Below are 21,117 nucleotides of genomic sequence, written 5' to 3'. Positions count from 1 at the left end.
CCATTTGCGTTTTAACATTTTCCTTCTCTCGCAGAGCAGCGAAGCAACTTTCGTTCAAGAATGAAGTGATAGCCCTTTGTGCACCATAAAATTTTCCGTTTAATACTTGGCAAAAAGAGACAAAAAGAAACTCAAGAAGGCATTTCATTTCTTATATTGAGCAACGGCAGCCTGAAAAAATAAAATAAAAAAACAAAAAATAAAAAAAGTAAAAAAGAAACAAAAAGATGGATATAGCCTCAGCAAAAGCAAAACAAAAAGTTGGTAGAGCACTTGCCCGCGAAAGGCAACAAAAAAAAAGAATGTCGGACAGAGCATCTGCCATGTAAGCAGGAGATCCCGGGTTCGAGTCCCGGTTGGGACACACATTTTCCACGGTCCGTATTGATATTTATCAACACCTGTTAGCAGCTAAAAAAAATCGGATAGAACGTCTCCTATGAAAGCAGAAGATAATCCTGGGTTCGAGTCCTGGGCGGGGCATACATTTTCAACCGTCCCCTTTGATCTTTATCAACGCCTGTAAGCTGCTAATGGTCTGGATTTCATTGTAATTTCATTCTTTGCTCGATGAGAGAATACGGAACAAAGATGTCTAATTACGTTATTATGGAAATGCATGGTGTCAGTGCTAGAGACCGTTTATTCAGTCATACTTCGTTACAGAGGTGGACCAGTACAAGCTGTACCATGCAGCCTCAGTTATGGTATGCATGGTTTCCTCCCAGAAAGTGGTAGTGTTCCTCATACGTCATGCCCCAGAGCCTTCTCCTGCCATAGTAATTGGTAATGTTGTGTCCGGTTCACTTCTCTTGCTGACTCACTTTGTAGTGGATGTGATACAGCGTTATACACAGTGGTTCCGTATTCGAGCTTTGCGACGTTGTGTTTACTGAAGAAAAGGCACGCGGCAACGGGTTGCGGGCAGCGTGATTGTATCAGGAGACCTGTCCCTGCCGTCAGCAAACAACGGCATTCAATGTTTGCACCAGTGATTTGCCAATTGTCTGAGACAGGGTCGTTTCAGAAAGCAGGAAACCATGAAGGACGTACCCGAAATGTTCGGACACCAGGCTTGGAGGAAAATGTGATTAACACTGCGGAAGGCGACCGCCATGTCAGTACCATGTAGTTGACCTTCCAGTATATGGTAAGCCATTCTCCATGGCATCACTTAGATCGTGTGCAGGGTTTACTAGCGACAAACTTTTCACATCGGATGCAGTTTTGTCGCTGGTTTCTTCACCAGGCAACCACAGTTCCGGGATTTGCGTCATCTATCCGATTCAGAGATGAGGCCACATATACGCGGAGTGGTATCTGAGCCAGATCGCTGGTCGATCATCAGCGATCGCCTTGTTATCTTTGGCGCGTCGCCGGGCATGAGCATCTTTGCGTTTTCGGCTGGGGCGCGCGGGACGGCGAGAGGCAGTCGGTTTGGGGCGGCCGGTAAGATTGGCGGAGTTGTGGCTCGGGCGTAACCACGTGTGTGACGTCTGTTACGCTGGGGCTGTTTGCTAATCGTGAAACTCCTGCGGTGGTTACTGGTTGCCTGGAAGGCATTTCATGTAAACTGTGCCAAGCCTCACAGTGAGAGGGGAGTCCGGAGTTGGTGTTGGCCGAGATGTTTGTACGAATTGAGGCGCCTGTGTGAGAAGCACGGCGTGGGCCTGTCGGTTGCTTCGTCCTTCTGGCAGCCACCGCAAGCGGATGTTCGGCCGGAATGTCTACAGTTTGTGGTGAGCATAGTATGAACAAGTTCTCGTAGGATGTGCTCCCAGCCTGACACTTAGCCTGTGTTATTTGTGGGTGCCGACCACTTGTCAGTTACTGCTTCCGGGTGTCCTGTAAGATTTCACAGCAAAACTGTGTTTTTGTGTCATTCTGTGTTTCTGGCTCAGCGTCCGCCTAGAAAAGGGAAAGATTTGGGATTCCCTAATGTTGTAATTTAAACATATAAAAATTGTTTTTTTAATTCCTATTTAATGCCAGACAGATTCAAATTTAGCTTACCTGGTTATTGGCTTAACTCGCGCTTCACGCACTAAATTAGCTGATATTGAAATTGTTTTTTTTATTCCTGTTTAATGTCAGACAGATTCAAATGTAACTTCATTTATGTACGAGGGCAGTTCAATAAGTAATGCAACACATTTTTTTTCTCGGCCAATTTTGGTTGAAAAAACCGGAAATTTCTTGTGGAATATTTTCAAACATTCCCCCTTCGTCTCGTATAGTTTCATTGACTTCCGACAGGTGGCAGCGCTGTACGGAGCTGTTAAAATGGCGTCTGTAATGGATGTGCGTTGCAAACAACGGGCAGTGATCGAGTTTCTTTTGGCGGAAAACCAGGGCATCTCAGATATTCATAGGCGCCTGCAGAATGTCTACGGTGATCTGGCAGTGGACAAAAGCACGGTGAGTCGTTGGGCAAAGCGTGTGTCATCATCGCCGCAAGGTCAAGCAAGACTGTCTGATCTCCCGCGTGCAGGCCGGCCGTGCACAGCTGTGACTCCTGCAATGGCGGAACGTGCAAACACACTCGTTCGAGATGATCGACGGATCACCATCAAACAACTCAGTGCTCAACTTGACATCTCTGTTGGTAGTGCTGTCACAATTGTTCACCAGTTGGGATATTCAAAGGTTTGTTCCCGCTGGGTCCCTCGTTGTCTAACCGAACACCATAAAGAGCAAAGGAGAACCATCTGTGCGGAATTGCTTGCTCGTCATGTGGCTGAGGGTGACAATTTCTTGTCAAAGATTGTTACAGGCGATGAAACATGGGTTCATCACTTCGAACCTGAAACAAAACGGCAATCAATGGAGTGGCGCCACACCCACTCCCCTGCCAAGCAAAAGTTTGAAGCCATACCCTCAGCCGGTAAAGGCATGGTTACAGTCTTCTGGGACGCTGAAGGGGTTATTCTGTTCGATGTCCTTCCCCATGGTCAAACGATCAACTCTGAAGTGTATTGTGCTACTCTTCATAAATTGAAGAAACGACTTCAGCGTGTTCCTAGGCACAAAAATCTGAACGAACTTCTCCTTCTTCATGACAACGCCTCACACAGGTCTTCGCACCCGAGAGGAGCTCACAAAAATTCAGTGGACTGATCTTCCTCATGCACCCTACAGCCTCGATTTCGCACCGTCGGATTTCCATATGTTTGGCCCAATGAAGCACGCAATCCGTGGGAGGCACTACGCGGATGATGAAGAAGTTATTGATGCAGTACGACGTTGGCTCCGACATCGACCAGTGGAATGGTACCGTGCAGGCATACAGGCCCTCATTTCAAGGTGGCGTAAGGCCGTAGCATTGAATGGAGATTACGTTGAAAAATAGTGTTGTGTAGCTAAAAGATTGCGGAATAACCTGGTGTATTTTAATGCTGAATAAAACAACCCCTGTTTCAGAGAAAAAATGTGTTGCATTACTTATTGAACTGCCCTCATATTTGAAATAAAAGTGTTGGATTGACCTTAATGAATTATGTGCAATCGATGTAAGGGACCCGGTCCTTCATTAGTGCTTACCAGTGGAATGTGGTACGGGTTGTGAGTCCCGTACTGGGATCAGTATCTTCAACTTTCATAACATTCATCTGTGGCATAGTATGCAGAACCCCCATGGTATGGTGACAGTGAATCATCAGCATCGCTGCAGCCAGAATGTGTGGGCCTGGATAATTCGCGAGTGTATTTTGGGAGCAGTCTTCCTTCCACGTCGACTAACAGGCCGGAACTATGGGCGTTACTTGCTGTTGACTTTGCCATCCCTGCTGCAAGAAGTGCCACTGATGATTCGAGGGGTTATATTGTTGCTACATGGAGCTCCAGCCCACTTCGCCGTTAACCTCCGGACGCATCTCAGTTGTGTCTTCCCTGGTCGATGAATCAGACGAAGGCGTCGAGTTGCATGGCCTGCTCGTTTGCCGGATCTCAACCCGTGGGATTCCTGGTTACGGGGCCATCTCGAAAGCATCGTGTATGCAGAGCCCATTCCAGATGTAGAGACACTGGAGCAGCGTGTTCATGCTGACTTTGACACTGTTCGGATGTAGCCTGGCCAATGTGAACGCATGAAATACACTCCTGGAAATTGAAATAAGAACACCTTGAATTCATTGTCCCAGGAAGGGGAAACTTTATTGACACATTCCTGGGGTCAGATACATCACATGATCACACTGACAGAACCACAGGCACATAGACACAGGCAACAGAGCATGCACAATGTCGGCACTAGTACAGTGTATATCCACCTTTCGCAGCAATGCAGGCTGCTATTCTACCATGGAGACGAACGTAGAGATCCTGGATGTAGTCCTGTGGAACGGCTTGCCATGCCATTTCCACCTGGCGCCTCAGTTGGACCAGCGTTCGTGCTGGACGTGCAACCGCGTGAGACGACGCTTCATCCAGTCCCAAACATGCTCAATGGGGGACAGATCCGGAGATCTTGCTGGCCAGGGTAGTTGACTTACACCTTCTAGAGCACGTTGGGTGCCACGGGATACATGCGGACGTGCATTGTCCTGTTGGAACAGCAAGTTCCCTTGCCGGTCTAGGAATGGTAGAACGATGGGTTCGATGACAGTTTGGATCTACCGTGCACTATTCAGTGTCCCCTCGACGATCACCAGTGGTGTACGGCCAGTGTAGGAGATCGCTCCCCACACCATGATGCCGGGTGTTGGCCCTGTGTGCCTCGGTCGTATGCAGTCCTGATTGTGGCGCTCACCTGCACGGCGCCAAACACGCATACGACCATCATTGGCACAAAGGCAGAAGCGACTCTCATCGCTGAAGACGACACGTCTCCATTCGTCCCTCCATTCACGCCTGTCGCGACACCACTGGAGGCGGGCTGCACGATGTTGGGGCGTGAACGGAAGACGGCCTAACGGTGTGCGGGACCGTAGCCCAGCTTCATGCAGACGGTTGCGAATGGTCCTCGCCGATACCCCAGGAGCAACAGTGTCCCTAATTTGCTGGGAAGTGGCGGTGCGGTCCCCTACGGCACTGCGTAGGATCCTACGGTCTTGGCGTGCATCCGTGCGTCGCTGCGGTCCGGTCCCAGGTCGACGGGCACGTGCACCTTCCGCCGACCACTGGCGACAACATCGATGTACTGTGGAGACCTCACGCCCCACGTGTTGAGCAATTCGGCGGTACGTCCACCCGGCCTCCCGCATGCCCACTATACGCCCTCGCTCAAAGTCCGTCAACTGCACATACGGTTCACGTCCACGCTGTCGCGGCATGCTACCAGTGTTAAAGACTGCGATGGAGCTCCGTATGCCACGGCAAACTGGCTGACACTGACGGCGGCGGTGCACAAATGCTGCGCAGCTAGCGCCATTCGACGGCCAACACCGCGGTTCCTGGTGTGTCCTCTGTGCCGTGCGTGTGATCATTGCTTGTACAGCCCTCTCGCAGTGTCCGGAGCAAGTATGGTGGGTCTGACACACCGGTGTCAATGTGTTCTTTTTTCCATTTCCAGGAGTGTATAACATCCTACAGCACGTACACACATGCCTTGGAGCCCATGGAAACCATTATCAACACATACTGCAACTACATCTGCGTGATGAAGCACGTATTAGACCGCAAACTCTGTAGCAAAGTTTGACTGAATAAATGGTCTCTAGCACGGAAACGTTACATTTCCGGACGTAAGTTTACCGGGCCTTTTTTGTTGCATATCCTCTCATCGCTCAATCCCTAGAGTTTGTACACGGCGGGAACAATCGCTCTGTATACATTACTAAAATCGGAATAAAAACGTAAATTAAGATAATTAACTACCAAAAACCACTGGTACTATTACAAATTTCATTGCTTGGTGTTGCTTAACTATTCTGTTCTGATGGGTCCTTGTGATGTACTTAAGGACAATATTATAGAAATGGAAGAGGATGTAGATGAAAACGAAATCGGAGATACGATACTGCGTGAAAAGTTTGACAGAATACTGAAAGACCTAAGTCGAAAGAAGACCCCAGGAGTACACAACATTCCATTAGAACTACTGACAGCCTTGGGAGAGCCAGCCCTGGACAAAACTCTACCATGTGGTGAGCAAGATGTATGAGACAGGCGACATACCCTATGACTTCAAGAAGAATATAGTAATTCCAATCCCAAAGAAAGCAGGTGTTGACAGATGTGAAAATTACCGATCTATCAGTTTAATAACTCACGGCTGCAAAATTCTTTACAGTTGAATGGATAAACTGATAGAAGTTGACCTCGGGGAAGATCAGTTTGGATTCCATATAAATGTTGGAACACGTGAGGCAATACTGAACATACCACTCATCTTAGAAGATAGATCAAGGAAAGATAAACCTACATTTCTAGCATTTGTAGACTTAGAGAAAGCTTTTGACAATGTTGACTGGAATACTCTCTTTCAAATTCTAAAGGTGGCAAGGGTAAAATACTGCGAGCGAAAGGCTATTTACAATTTGTACAGAAAGCACATGGCAGTTATAAGAGTCGAAGGATATGAAAGGGAAGCAGTGGTTGGAAAGGGAGTGAGACAGGGTTGTAGCCTATCCCCATTGCTATTCAATCTGTATATTGAGCAAGCAGCAAAGGAAACAAAAGAAAAGTTCGGAGTACGTATTAAAATCCATGGAGAAGAAATTTAAACTATGAGGTTCGGCGATGACATTGTAATTCTGTCAGAGACAGCAAAGGACTTGGAAGAGTAGTTGAACGGAATGGACAGTGTCTTGAAAGGAGGATATAAGATGAACATCAACGAAAGCAAGACGAGGGTAATGGAATGTAGTCGAATTAAGTCAGGTGATGCTGCGGGAATTAGATAAGGAAATGAGACACTTAAAGTAGTAGATGCGTTTTGCTATTTGTGGAGCAAAATAACTGATGATGGTCGAATTAGAGAGGGTATAAAATGTAGACTGGCAATGCCAAAGAAAGCGTTCCAGAAGAAGAGAAATTTGTTAACATTGAGTATAGATCTAACTGTCAGGAAGTCGTTTCTGAAAGTATTTGTATGAAGTGTAGCCATGTACGAAAGTGAAACGTGGATGATAAATATGATTACGTAGGCTTTCCCGGCGTAATAAATAGTTTGGACAAGAAGAGAATAGAAACTTTCGAAATTTGGTGTTACAGAAGAATGCTGAAGATTAAATGGGTAGATATGTAACTAATGAAGAGGTACTAATTAGAACTGGCGAGAAGAGGAGGCTGTGGCACAACTTGACTGTAAGAAGAGAGCGGTTGGTAGGACATGTTCTGAGACTTCAAGGGATCACAAATTTAATACTGGAAGGCAGCGTGGACGGTAAAAATCGTAGAGGGAGACCAAGAGATAAATACACTAAGCAAATTCAGAAGGATGTAGGTTGCAGTAGGTACTGGGAGATGAAGAAGCTTGCACAGGATAGAGTAGCATGGAGAGCTGTATCAAACCAGTCTCTGGACTGAAGACCACAACAACAACATGAGTTATGGAGCAGTTTTAGAAAAAACAGTGCCATTCAAAGCCAAGAAGAGAACTAATGATAATATTGGGGAAACTGAGACCATGAGGAGTCAAAGGTTGAATGGTACACGACACATTCCCTACCTTGAGAAACTTTTTGAGTATTAAATAAACGAGTTCCTAGCTATCAGCGTGATGATAAGAAGAGAGGGGTAGTGATGAGTAGTGTGTGAACGATTTTTCAGCGAGTTTTAAGCTGCTGAAGTAGTATTTAAACAATTACATTAGTGAGTGCATTGGATGAGATATATGATTTAGTTGCGCAATAAGGAGGTCTTGAATGTTAATGCTGATGTAGCAAGATGCACAGTGTTATTACTATTGGCTGCCTAAGGGAGTCGAGGTAACAGTGTTTAGCAACAAAGCTAACTACAACAAGCTCACTTTGTTGTGGTTGTGTCTATGCCAGTAACATGAGCCACTGTGTGCCTTATTACTTTTGTAACCTATTTCATGTAAAGGTATGTGTGCACAAGCAACCCACAGCGTGTGACTCGTCTGTGTATTACGGGCTGTCCTGAGGATGAAAATATCGACTTCGCCTCGGTCAACTGCCAGCCGAGTACAATCCACCAGTGATCCAGTGACCGGACGACAACGGGCAGAAGCCTATTCGGAAGACAGAAGAGCAGGTCTCGCCTACTTGTTCACAGATCATCGTCCAGGGCTGACTTACAGGGAAAGTCGTTTAGTGAAGCGTAGAAGTGAACAGACAGTTGTTGCATTTGCATTTGCTATTACTGTGAAGTTCACCAACCATTATTTACACTTAGAAATTGAGGGCTTTCTTGTGTTATATTACTAGCAGTGTTGCGGATTTCATTATTCAACTAGTCACAAAGATAAGTAAACCGTTTTAATGCATTTCTTTGACTTTGTTTCTAATTCGTTGCAGTGTTGTAGAACCTTCATTCTATTACCCTGTTACCTGACCCTGGTGCATAGTTGTGTAAGCGCTCCGTCTTCTGGCCACAAGTGGCCCATCAGGACCATCCGACCGCCGTGTCATCCTCAGCAGAGGATGCGGATAGGAGGGGTGTGTGGTCAGCACACCGATCTCCTGGTCGTTATGATGGTTTTCTTTGACCGGAGCCGCTACTATTCGGTCGAGTAGTCCTCAATTGGCATCACGAGGCTGAGTGCACCCCGAAAAATGTCAACAGCGCATGGCGGCCCGGATCGTCACCCATCCAAATGCCGGCCACGCCCGACAGCGCTTAACTTCGGTGATCTCACAGGAACCGGTGTACCCACTGCAGCAAAGCCGTTGCCTATAGCTGTGTAATAGTGGCAGGGAGAAATTGCCTTAGCCGTGTACTGCACCAGAAGGCGTTTCACGGACTCACAAACTCGGCGTGCCGTAACAATAGTGGCAACTCGGCCTGCACAGCAGTAGCGACGAGGCCTTTACAAAATTGGCGACAGGAGTTTACAAAATATGTTAAGACAATTAAGAGATTTTACAGCAATAATATCACACATGAATGGTAGGAATTTGTAAGAGTACAAAGTATACGTAATACAGATTACAGTACAGGTATGGCAAATAGAATATATTACGAACTTAGCAGTTACGATGATCCAATTAGAAACCTTAATGCTTTGTCAACTCATGTTAAGTTCGTGATCCTTGTGTTTCAGAGCTGTCCTACGAAATGTAGATTGTAAACAGAGTATGGTATTTCAAGGATGAGCCTGCCACTTTCCACTCCAGTTGCGGCCAGAGGTTCCTCTCCGCATATTCCAGCTTCGCCCACAGGTAGACAAGTATCCTCTCGGAGGCCGGGTTTTCTGTCTGCCTGCCCATTCCAACAGAGCCGAGACACTTCTACAGGTGATTAATGGGCGCTTCACCTTCTCATGGTAGTCACTAACCCACCTGTTCTGCATCGCATGAGGCGATGTGGTGAAGGTCATTGAACCACGCTGGCAACGTGAACTTTCAACCGGGCTTTCACTTCACCGGCGTCATCAACAAACATGAGTGGGAAGTCTACAGAAGGAACTTCCCAGAAACACTGTGTGCTACACATGTTTCAAGTTACGCATTTGTGGACGAACACGAACTCTTGTTATGCACTTCAATTCCCAGTCATGCTATTCATAGACAAAAATAGTGTTGTGTCGGCAGATTAGCCAACACAACGCACATTAATTTAGAGGAGGCAGAAATGCACGCGTCAACTCACGCAGGCTGGCGTTAGGTCTGAAACAGGATACGTAATGAATGCTATAAAGAAAAGTACGTAGCTGCTGGAATACTTAACTTTAATCCATCATTTGTATACAGCGTTCTTGATTATACAAGTGAGACTCTCTCTAGAAATGGTTAATGGCGCCTTGCTAGGTCGTAGTCATGGACTTAGCTGAAGGCTATTCTAACTATCTCTCGGCAAATGAGAGAAAGGCTTCGTCAGTGTGGTCGCTAGCAAAGTCGTCCGTACAACTGGGCGAGTGCTAGTACGTCTCTTTAGACCTGCCTTGTGGTGGCGCTGGGTCTGCAATTACTGACAGTGGCGACACGCGGGTCCGACATGTACTAATGGACCGCGGCCGATTTAAAGTTACCACCTAGCAAGTGTGGTGTCTGGCGGTGACACCACAAATAGTACTGCTACTAACGACATTATCTTCTTTCATTATGTGTTTATTGGAGAACGAAGATTTTTAATGACAGTCACGAAGCCTCAAATAATTTTTTCTGTGTTGTGGCACTTTTGTGACTGCTCACAGATCTCGTGATGACTAGTGAAATCGTAAAGCACGGAATCGCCGAAATTTATAAAGCTGAACACGCTTAGTAATGTGGAAAAGGACTAATTTTTAATTCGGACCTGTGAATCTTGTCACTTTTCTGTGAGAAGATCTATTGAGACTGTAAGCACTAATCGTTTGCTTTCCATATTTTCTTATGTATCGAGCCTTCCGTAGAAACAATGCATATGACGAACTATGTACTACCTAACAGTGAACTGATTGTTGTATTTTGTAATTTTCTTTCTGTACTTTTCAGGGACGATTATAAAGACACACATTAGTAAGTAAATCTAACACGTGCTATCAACAGTGTCGCAATTTTTGAGCACTTAAGAACTTTTCAATTTTGAGAGAAAAAATGTTATATTTGAATCTCTTAAGATCGATGTTGGCCTGTCTGACATCAGTGTTTGTATATGAGCAGTCATCAAGAGCATTAGTAGTCACTTTTGTAATTTCCATTTGTTGCATTTTTAATTTTTAGAATTTAAAAATTTGTACTTCCACACCCCCATACAATAACACAAACTTAATACACAGGCGTCCAAGTCCGCATCTCGTGGTCGTGCGGTAGCGTTCTCGCTTCCCACGCCCGGGTTCCCGGGTTCGATTCCCGGCGGGGTCAGGGATTTTCTCTGCCTCGTGATGACTGGGTGTTGTGTGATGTCCTTAGGTTAGTTAGGTTTAAGTAGTTCTAAGTTCTAGGGGACTGATGACCATAGATGTTAAGTCCCATAGTGCTCAGAGCCATTTGAACCATTTGAACTGGCGTCCAAAATTAAAGCAAGAAACCACTGTTTCCACGTCCTGTGTCTAATTCACGATATAATCATACAAATAGTCAAATTCAAATGGCTCTGAGCACTATGGGACTCAACTGCTGTGGTCATAAGTCCCCTAGAACTTAGAACTACTTAAACCTAACTAACCTAAGGACAACACACAACACCCAGCCATCACGAGGCAGAGAAAATCCCTGACCCCGCCGGGAATCGAACCCGGGAACCCGGGCGTGGGAAGCGAGAACGCTACCGCACGACCACGAGATGCGGGCACAAAATGTCAACCAGATGTCCGTACGATCGGGTTTTGCAGCGAAGATGGCATTCTGGTCAACGGACAACCACGCCAACGATGATGTCACGGTAGCTATGAAACGAATTAATGTGTTCCAGGTAGCCCCAAATCCATAACCGTTGTGGACACAGTCACAGACGGAGCAGTATGGCACAGAGAACATTCTACAAGACTCTCTGCAAAGGAGAGCCAGAGAATTAAAGGAAGCAGGACAGTCGCAAATGCATGTGACCCGATGGCTTACAAGGGAACCTCCCCATCGCACCCCCCTCAGATTTTGTTATAAGTTGGCGCAGTGGATAGGCCTTGAAAAACTGAACACAGATCAATCGAGAAAACAGGAAGAAGTTGTGTGGAACTATGAAAAAAATAAGCAAAATATACAAACTGAGTAGTCCATGCGTAAGATAGGCAACATCAAGGACACTGTGAGCTCAGGAGCGCCGTGGTCCCGTGGTTAGCGTGAGCAGCTGCGGAACGAGAGGTCCTTGGTTCATGTCTTACCTCGAGTGAATATTTTACTCTGTTTATTTTCGCAAAGTTATGATCTGTCCGTTCCTTCATTCACGTCTCTGTTCACTGTAATAAGTTTAGTGTCTGTATTTTGCGACTGCACCGGAAAACCGTGCGAGCTATATTTGCTGGTTTCATATTGCCCACGGAATACATCTCACGTATTTAATGCACTCTCGTCCAAAGTAGCGAACAGTCAACTGCCAGGCAGCGAGCCTCTTAGCAGCAATACTCTCTCTTCCGTGTGCTGTAGTCGACTGACGTCGTGTGTTTCGACGTTTGTTTAGGTGTAGCGTTCGACGTTTGTTTAGGTGTAGCGTCCCCATACTACGGCGCAGTTACCTCGCGTCGGACGGACGGACGGACATATAATAATTGTCTGAAAATAAAAAAAAAATTAAACTTATCACTCGAGGGAAGACTCGAACCAAGAATCTCTCATTCCGCAGTTCCTCACGCTAACCACGGGTCCACGGCGCTCCTGAGCTCACAGTGTCCTTGATGTTGGCTATCTTACGCATGGACTACTCAGTTTGTATATTTTGCTAATTTTTTTCATAATTCCACACAACTTCTTTCTCTTTACTCGACTGATCTGTGTTCAGTTCTTCAAGGCCTATCCACTGTGCCAACTTATAACTAAATCTGAGGGGGGTGCGATGGGGAGGTTCCGTTGTTAGTGTGAATCGTTTCTTGTTTCCCGGATGTGGCGACAGTGTATAGAGACTGAAACTGTATCCCAAACACTGGAGCAGGCCAACCAAGTGTGACTTCAAAGGAGAGGACCGTTATTTGCCTGTGAGGACACGACAGTAACGCTTTAATACTGCACGACAACTGACATGTGAGTTCACTGTATCCATGGACGTGTTGTATCGGGGGAAACGATGCAGAAGGTTCCGGCAGAGTGGCCTTTATTGTCGGAGGCTTGCTGTATGTGTACCTCTGACTTATCTTCACAGAAGGGAAGGTCTAGACTGGAGTCATCAACATGCCACCTCGGCGGTCGAACAGTGGGCCTATGTTGTTTTCCCAGATGAGTCCCGATTTAGTCTGGAGAGTGAGTCTCGATGAATTCGCATCTGAAGGGAAAGTGGAACACTATTTCGAGACCCAAAGATCGTGGAAAGAGACTAATACCGAAGAGGACAACTAAGGGTGTGGGCAGGGATTATGTTGACCACTCGAACACCTGTTCATGGAACTGTACGGTTAAATCTGCAAGGTTTTACTGCTATCAGGTATCGTGACGAGATCTTGGTACGACATATGCGGTTGTTGTGCTGTGGGCCTAGACGCCGTACTGGTGGATCATAATGTTCGACCTTACAGAACACGAGTGGTTGTTGTTTTCTTGTAAACGGAAGACACGCACACAGGGCGTGACGTGCTCGCTCCCCCAATTTGAATCCCATAGAGCACGTCTCGGTGCACTTAGGAGGCGGGTTGTATCACGGCAGTATCCACCAACAACACTCCAAGACCTGCGAGCAGCTCTGAGGGAAGAACTGACCTTATTGCCTCAACATGAGATTGATGACATCATCCACAGCATGCCCTATCGTAGTCGGGCCTATATTACTCCCAGAGGTGGTCAAACGCCTCACTGAGCACATTAACCAGCTCTGTGCAAATCCGCTAAGTTGGAAAAATCGAGGAAAACTGTTGGCTTTCATTACGCATGTTGCAGGTGTCTACGTTCTGTATTCTTTACATTGTTTTTATTTTAGTATCACCTGTTTACACTGTTTCGAGGCAAAATAAACGCAACCCTGTAAAATTTCCGTTTGTTGCTTTAATTTTGGACACCTGTGTATTAATTGTTTTGGCCGGCCGTAGTGGCCGAGCGGTTCTAGGCGCTACAGTCTGGAACCGCGCCACCGCTACGGTCGCAGGTTCGAATCCTGCCTCGGGCATGGATGTGTGTGACGTCCTTAGGTTAGTTAGGTTTAAGTAGCTCTAAGTTTTAGGGGACTGATGACCTCAGAAGTTAAGTCCCATATTGCTCAGAGCCATTAGAACCATTTTTTAAAATTGTTTTGCAACTTCTTGTTGTTTTGAACGCATGTCGTTCTTTTATTATTCTACGTGATTTACTGCACATCTGTTTTATACATGTCATGATCTTATTCAGTATAAAATACTATGTACTTGCAGTTAAATGAGAATTTACTAATGAATATCATCGATTGATGTGTAGTATCGAAGGAGTGGGAGTGGATGTTGGCTGACAAGAAGGGACTAGTATTCAGCGATATCGGTGGCGCCATTATTTCGAGGGGAAAAGGCAAGGAGAGAATGAAGAGGGGAAGGGGAAAGCGATACAACAATGTGGGGAGGGAAGGAAAAGTGGAGTCCTTATGAGGTGAAATGTGAATGTGATTAGGTGGTTGGTAGGAATGTATCACGCGACCAATTTCCTCTGAAACTGGCAAGAAATATTTCAGAATTTTTATGTTCATTTCCCTTGCTCAACTAGTCTATCGCTGACACTGCATACTAATTGAAAACAAGATTCCGTACCTCCAGTGAAGTCACTTTGTTAATCTCTGTTCACGTCTCTTTTGATTACGGGTCACTGTCTGGCTCTGCCAATGGTAAGCAAGGTGCACTCAGCCTTTGTGTGGCCAATTGAGGAGCTGCTTGATTGAGGAGGAGCGGCACTGGTCATGAAAACTGAACAACGGCCTGGAAATCTGTGTGCTGACCACATGCCCCTCTGTATTCACATCTGGTGATACCAAAGGGCTGAGGACGACATGGCCGCCGGTCGGTACCTTTGGGCTTTCAAGGTCTGTTCAGGAGGTATTTGTCTCTTGTGGGTATGGTAAGGGGAGTGCACAGTTGGGAATCTATCAGCTGGTTAGCATAAGATATGAACCTTAGAGGAAGCAGGCTACCATAAGAATGTTCAGAGTCAGAGGCTTGGTTTCAGCTTCATGTAGCCAGACTGAGGAAGCAGGCTACCAAAAGAATGTTCAGAGTCAGAGGCTTGGTTTCAGCTTCGTGTAGCCAGACTGAGGAAGCAGGCTACCATAAGAATGTTCAGAGTCAGAGGCTTGGTTTCAGCTTCGTGTAGCCAGACTGAGGAAGCAGGCTACCATAAGAATGTTCAGAGTCAGAGGCTTGGTTTCAGCTTCATGTAGCCAGACTGAGGAAGCAGGCTACCATAAGAATGTTCAGAGTCAGAGGCTTGGTTTCAGCTTCATGAAGCCAGACTGACACCCAAGTCCATTCATATCCCTCATCCCACCTTCTCTGAGTTGGACACAAGATAGCTTTCTTCTGTCGAGAAGACATTAGCATTGTTCGAAGAAGCCTTTTAGAAAAAGAAGGAATTTCTAGCCATGTGTCGCCTTCCACAGGCCAGCATCTTCGGTACCTCAGGAGGGACACTAAAAAATAACATTCGGTTTAAATTTTAGAACCTAGAGTTCGGTTTGGATCCTACTATTACTTTTTGTAGAGCACACATTCTCGGCCACGCCTGTGTGTCGGCCATATCTGTTTGGAAATTGTTCGATGGAATGGTACAGATTATCTGCCTGCCTCCAGACCCTGAAGCACTATTGGTTGGAAACAGCAAGAGTAGGAGATTGTTTCAAACTTTACTTGAGTTCCACTGGACAGAACTCTCAATGTCTGCCACCACTGACGGACGAGATCCCTTCTCTGACAGTAACAGAAAAGTTGCAGAGCGCCCAGAAAGAGAACACCTCATGCTGACAGTTTGAAGAGAAAAGACGCTGCTAGGATTTGGAAGAATAATGCCAGACGCTGCTGGGAGAGGGTGGAGCAAAGGCAACTTCCTGGATGGCTGATGAGACGAGCCTTAAGGTCGCACGGAAGGATGTATCTACTTGAGAGCTGAGTAAAAGAGAGAGACGTGAATTCACTCTCCAGTCGACACACCCACTGTCTGGCACATTACCCTTTACTTGTTGCTCTGACGTCGACATGCATAGTAGTTACTGGAGCCTCGAGAGCAGCAAACGTGCTGAGAGGTGATGCAAGATTTGCGTTAAGAGCTTCACTGGAGAGGTAGATCGCATTCAACTGTTTACTTAGTCGCCATTACGTCTTACCCTCAATTATCAGTCCGTGGCATAGTTAATTTTTGAAGGAGGGAACTAGAATAGGAAGGGGTTTACGGTTCCTGAAAGCCATTCAGTACTTTAGATACGTTAAGAGGCTATCTCAGTACTTAAACTATGCACTTGTGTGACTATAGGACTTTACATGTAATTCCTAAAGCAACTGTGAATAGGGCATATTCCTAGGAAATAAAAATCTAATTAACAAGACTTCCGTGTGTTTATACGTTGACTATCTTGGTGTTTCGGCAACAACTCCTGCTGATGTTGTGCACCTACAATATCTAAACTGTGAAGGTGACAACTAGGGTTGTCTGGGTTGGGTATGGAGTCTCAAGGGAAATATAAAGCTGAACATGGTCTGTTGGATTCCGAAGACGACAGAATTTTACACGCATTAGCACTGCTTGGTCTAGGCTCCTTCATACCTTGATTTCTAAGACGACAGGAGAGCAGTGTGCTGACCACATACCCCTCCATATTGCATCCACCTGACGTCATAAGGCAGAGGAAGACACAGCGGCCATTAGGCATCATTTGGGCCTTCACAGCTTGAAGCCTGATGAGGAGCTAATTTTAGTGCCATACAGGACCCCAACTTCTAACATACTTTTGATACCACCACACAGATCAACCCACTGCTCGGATATTTACCTATATACATGAGGACTCTATTTTGGCTGCCCAAACCAAACACCAATATTTCAAACTCCGTCATCGACTGTTGTGAAGTTTGTAGCCAGTGCCAGTTCTCTAAATGTTGTTAGTTACAAAAAAAGTCTTCTTCCCCCCAGAGATCTCCATTTGAGTTCATGGAGAGTTTCCAAAATACTCCAGTTTTGATCAAAACTACCGCAATAAAACGAGCAGTAGGCCTCTGCAGCGCTTCATGTGTTCCTTTATCCGACCTAGTGGGTACCTGAAACGCTCGAGCAGTTCTGCAGAATGGGTCACACGAGATTTCTGTATGCAGTCCCCTGTTTGGATGAACCACACTTTCCAATAATTCTCCCAACAAACCGATTTGGTAGTCACATCCCTAGAACCGACCTCACTTTCTCATTCCATTGCATTTCACATTGCAACTTTGCATTTATTCCTTTATTTTATCATATGGCTAGGGCCCCCCATCGGGCAGACCGTTAGCTGGGTGCCAATATTTCAATTTAACACCACTTTGACGGCCTGCAGTCGATGAGGATGATAGGATGATGATGAGGAAAGCACAACACCCAGTCCCTGGTCGGAGCGTCTCAACTATCTGACTACAAATAACATATTATCAAGAACACGGTTTGGATTTCTGAAGGGTTCTGATATCGAGAAGGCTAATTCACCAAATAATAAGTTACAAGCTGCAGGTATTTTCTGTGATTTGTCGAAGGCATTCGATTGTGTGAACCACAACATCCTTTTAAATAAATTAGAATTCTATGGTGTCATGGGCAGTGCTGCAAAATAGTTCAAGTCATACCTCGCTAACAGGAAACAAAGGGTGTCAGTGCAAGGGACTAGAGAATTAAGTCATCAGTCATCATCAGAATGGGAAGAAGTTATGTGGTGTCCCACAAGGATCCATCTTAGGGCCATTGCTTTTTCTCGTGTACATTAATGATCGCTCATCACTTACACTGCCAGAAGCAGAGTTCGTTTTGTTTGCAGATGACACAAGTATTGCAATAAATAGTATGTCGAGTATAGTTCTAGAAAGATCTGCTAATGATATTTTCATGGATATTAATAAATGGTTTAAAGCCAACTCACTGACATTAAACTTCGAAAAGGTTGTAAGAGGTTTCCACCCAGCATATGCATAAAGTATGAAGAAGAGCAGATAGAAGAGGTTGACAGTCTTAAATTCTTGGGATTGCAACTTGATAATAAATTCAGTTGGGAGGTGCACACCACAGAACTGCAGAAACGCCTTAACAAATCAGTATTTGCAACTCGAGTGTTAGCAGACATAGGTGACATAAAAATGAAAAAGCTTGCATACTTTGCCTACTTTCATTCAATAATGTCATATGGTATAATATTTTGGGGTAACTCTTCAAGTCAAACAAATGTTTTCAGAGGCCAAAAGCGTGTAATACGTATTATTTGTGGAGTAAATGCAAGGACGACCTGTAGAAACCTCTTCAAAGAATAACTACTGCATCTCAGCATATTTACTCCTTAATGGAATTTGTCCTAAATAATATATCTCTTTTTCCAACAAACAGCTCAATTCATACGTACAATACCAGGAACAAAAATGATCTGCACAACGACTTAAAAGCACTTACTTTACTTCAAAACGAGGTCCCCTACTCAGGAACACTCATCTTCAATAATTTGCCAGCAAACATAAAAAAATTATTTCCAAATAAAGATCAGTTTAAAAGGAGCCTGAAAGACTTACTAGTGGCCAACTCCTTCAATTCCACTGACGAATTTTTTAATAGAAACAAATGATGTATTGTTTATATTCATACTATTAGTGTTGTTATTTCAGCTTAAAAAAAATTGACAAGTTCCACATCCACGAGGATCTCCTAAGCATGGATCTAGGGAACGAAAAACTAATCTGGAGAAATTTCTCCCACCCAGCCAGGGATCGAACCCAAACCCAGAGGACTGTCAGTCCGTCACGTTGACCATTCAGCTACCGGGGCCGGATACCTAGAAATTTAACAGTGACGACTTGTCAACAAGCGCAATACTAATTTTCTTCTCACCCAAATTAACTAATATTTTTCCCAAATTTAGACGAAGTTTCCATTCCTAACACCAAATTGTTACTGCATCTAAGTAATCCTGTATCCTCTAGTGTTATTCAACGACGACCGAATTCCGCATACTACAGTGTCATCAGCAGACATTTGGCGATTGCTACTCACTTGTCTATCACATCATATACGCCACAAAACTAAAGAAAAGATGTTATGTGGATATGAGTCCGGAAACGCTTAATTTCCATGTTAGAGCTCATTTTAGTTTCGTCAGTATGTACTGTACTTCCTCGATTCACCGCCAGTTGGCCCAATTGAACGAAGGTCATGTTGACTTCGGTGCTTGTGTTGACATGCGACTCATTGCTCTACTGTACTAGCATCAAGTACATCAGTACGTAGCATCAACAGGTTAGTGTTAATCACCTACGTGGTTTTGCAGTCAGTGCAATGTTTACAAATGCGGAGTTGGCAGATGCCCATTTAATGTATGGATTAGCACGGGGCCATAGCCATGGCGCGGAACGTTTGTATCGAGACAGATTTCCAGAACGAAGGTGTCCCGACAGGAAGACGTTCGAAGCAATTGATCGGCGTCTTAGGGAGCACGGAACATTCCAGCCTATGACTCGCGACTGGGAAAGACCTAGAACGACGAGGACACCTGCAATGGACGAGCAAATTCCTGGTGCAGTTGACGATAACCCTAATGTCAGCGTCAGAGAAGTTGCTGCTGTACAAGGTAACGTTGACCACGTCACTGTATGGAGAGTGCTACGGGAGAACCAGTTGTTTCCGTACCATGTAAAGCGTGTGGAGGCACTATCAGTAGCTGATTGGCCTCCACGGGTACACTTCTGCGAATGGTTCATCCAACAATGTGTCAATCCTCATTTCTGTGCAAATGTTCTCTTTACGGATGAGGCTTCATTCCAACGTGATGAAATTGTAAATTTTCACAATCAACATGTGTGAGCAGACGAGAATCCGCACGCAATTGTGCAATCACGTCATCAACACAGATTTTCTGTGAACATTTGGACAGGCATTGTTGGTGATGTCTTGATTGGGCCCCATGTTCTTCCACCTACGCTCAATGGAGCACGTTATCATGATTTCATACGGGATACTCTACCTGTTCTGCCAGAACATGTGCCTTTACAAGTACGACACAACACGTGGTTCACGCACGATGGAGCTCATGCGCATTTCAGTCGAAGTGTTCGTACGCTTCTCAACAATAGATTCGATGACCGATGGATTGGTAGAGGCGGACCAATTCCATGGCCTCCACGCTCTCCTGACCTCAACCCTCTTGACTTTCATTTATGGGGGCATTTGAAAGCTCTTGTCTACGCAACCCCGGTACCAAATGTAGAGACTCTTCGTGCTCGTATTGTGGACGGCTGTGATACAATACGCCATTCTCCAGGGCTGCATCAGCGCATCAGGGATTCCATGCGACGGAAGGTGGATGCATGTATCCTCGCTAACGGAGGACATTTTGAACGTTTCCTGTAACATAGTGTTTGAAGTCACTCTGGTATGTTCTGTTGCTGTTTGTTTCCATTCCGTGACTAATGTGATTTAAAGACAAGTAATAAAATGAGCTCTAGCATGGAAAGTAAGCGTTTCCGGGCACATGTCCACATAACATATTATCTTTGTTTGTGTGTGAGGAATGTTTCCTGAAAGTTTGTCCGTACCTTTTTGTAACACCCTGTATAAGGAAAGTGGGCAGTCATATCTCACTACATAGATGGTTCCTGAAGACACCAACGTCTCTAATAAACACTCGCCGTCCAGGACAGTGTAGAATGTTTTCTACGATACGGATCGTATGTTGACCTATGGGTACAGATGTAGACTTAGCAGCATAAAATGCCGTAGTTGGAAAGAGAGTCGGTAAACTCGATGTTTTAATCTGCCTTACCTGGATGGAACTCATGGCGTTACACAAGGCGGTAGAGACCTCCTCCTCTGGCATGGGGCCCGGCAATATGACGTCAGGGTTGACGCGAATGAGAGTGCTGGAGATGGCGCGGAGGGCTGCCACAGCCGCCGGAGGGTGGACTTCGATAGTGGCGCCTCCAGTCCTGGCCAGGCGCTCGCTCAGGTAGAGACCACCCTCGTGGAAGGCCTCCAGGAATCCCTCCAGCAGCTGGAATTCGGCACACACTCTCAATGAGCTTCCTCTCCAACTCCAACTGGCAGAAGGTGGAGATTATATACACGATAGAAACCAGAGAGTGCAGCTTCTTTGTTCATCACATAGCAAGACGCACGCTAAATTGGAACGATCTGGAACTGTGTGCCACAAGGTTTTGTTCGGTCCGCAAAGATAAGCCAAAACATTATGACCACTACCCAACCGTGAGTGTGAACGCAGCCTGGTGACGTTCCAGGCACCTGACGCGCTACGAATATGTAAGCGGAATAG

General features: G+C 45.5%; 1 protein-coding gene across 1 annotated transcript in view; it reads right to left on the bottom strand.

The window, feature by feature from the left end:
- LOC126106576 (cytochrome P450 4C1-like) overlaps positions 1 to 21,117 on the bottom strand; it is a 171,354-nt gene that overhangs the window by 45,233 nt on the left and 105,004 nt on the right. Inside the window, exon 4 of the mRNA XM_049912919.1 lies at positions 20,611 to 20,838. Coding sequence (XP_049768876.1) covers positions 20,611 to 20,838 — 228 coding nt within the window. The remainder of the gene's footprint in view (positions 1 to 20,610; positions 20,839 to 21,117) is intronic.

This window comes from Schistocerca cancellata, chromosome 10 (genome assembly GCF_023864275.1).
Source record: "Schistocerca cancellata isolate TAMUIC-IGC-003103 chromosome 10, iqSchCanc2.1, whole genome shotgun sequence".
Taxonomy (NCBI): Eukaryota; Metazoa; Arthropoda; class Insecta; order Orthoptera; family Acrididae; genus Schistocerca; species Schistocerca cancellata.
This window is presented reverse-complemented; position numbering and strand designations above follow the sequence as displayed.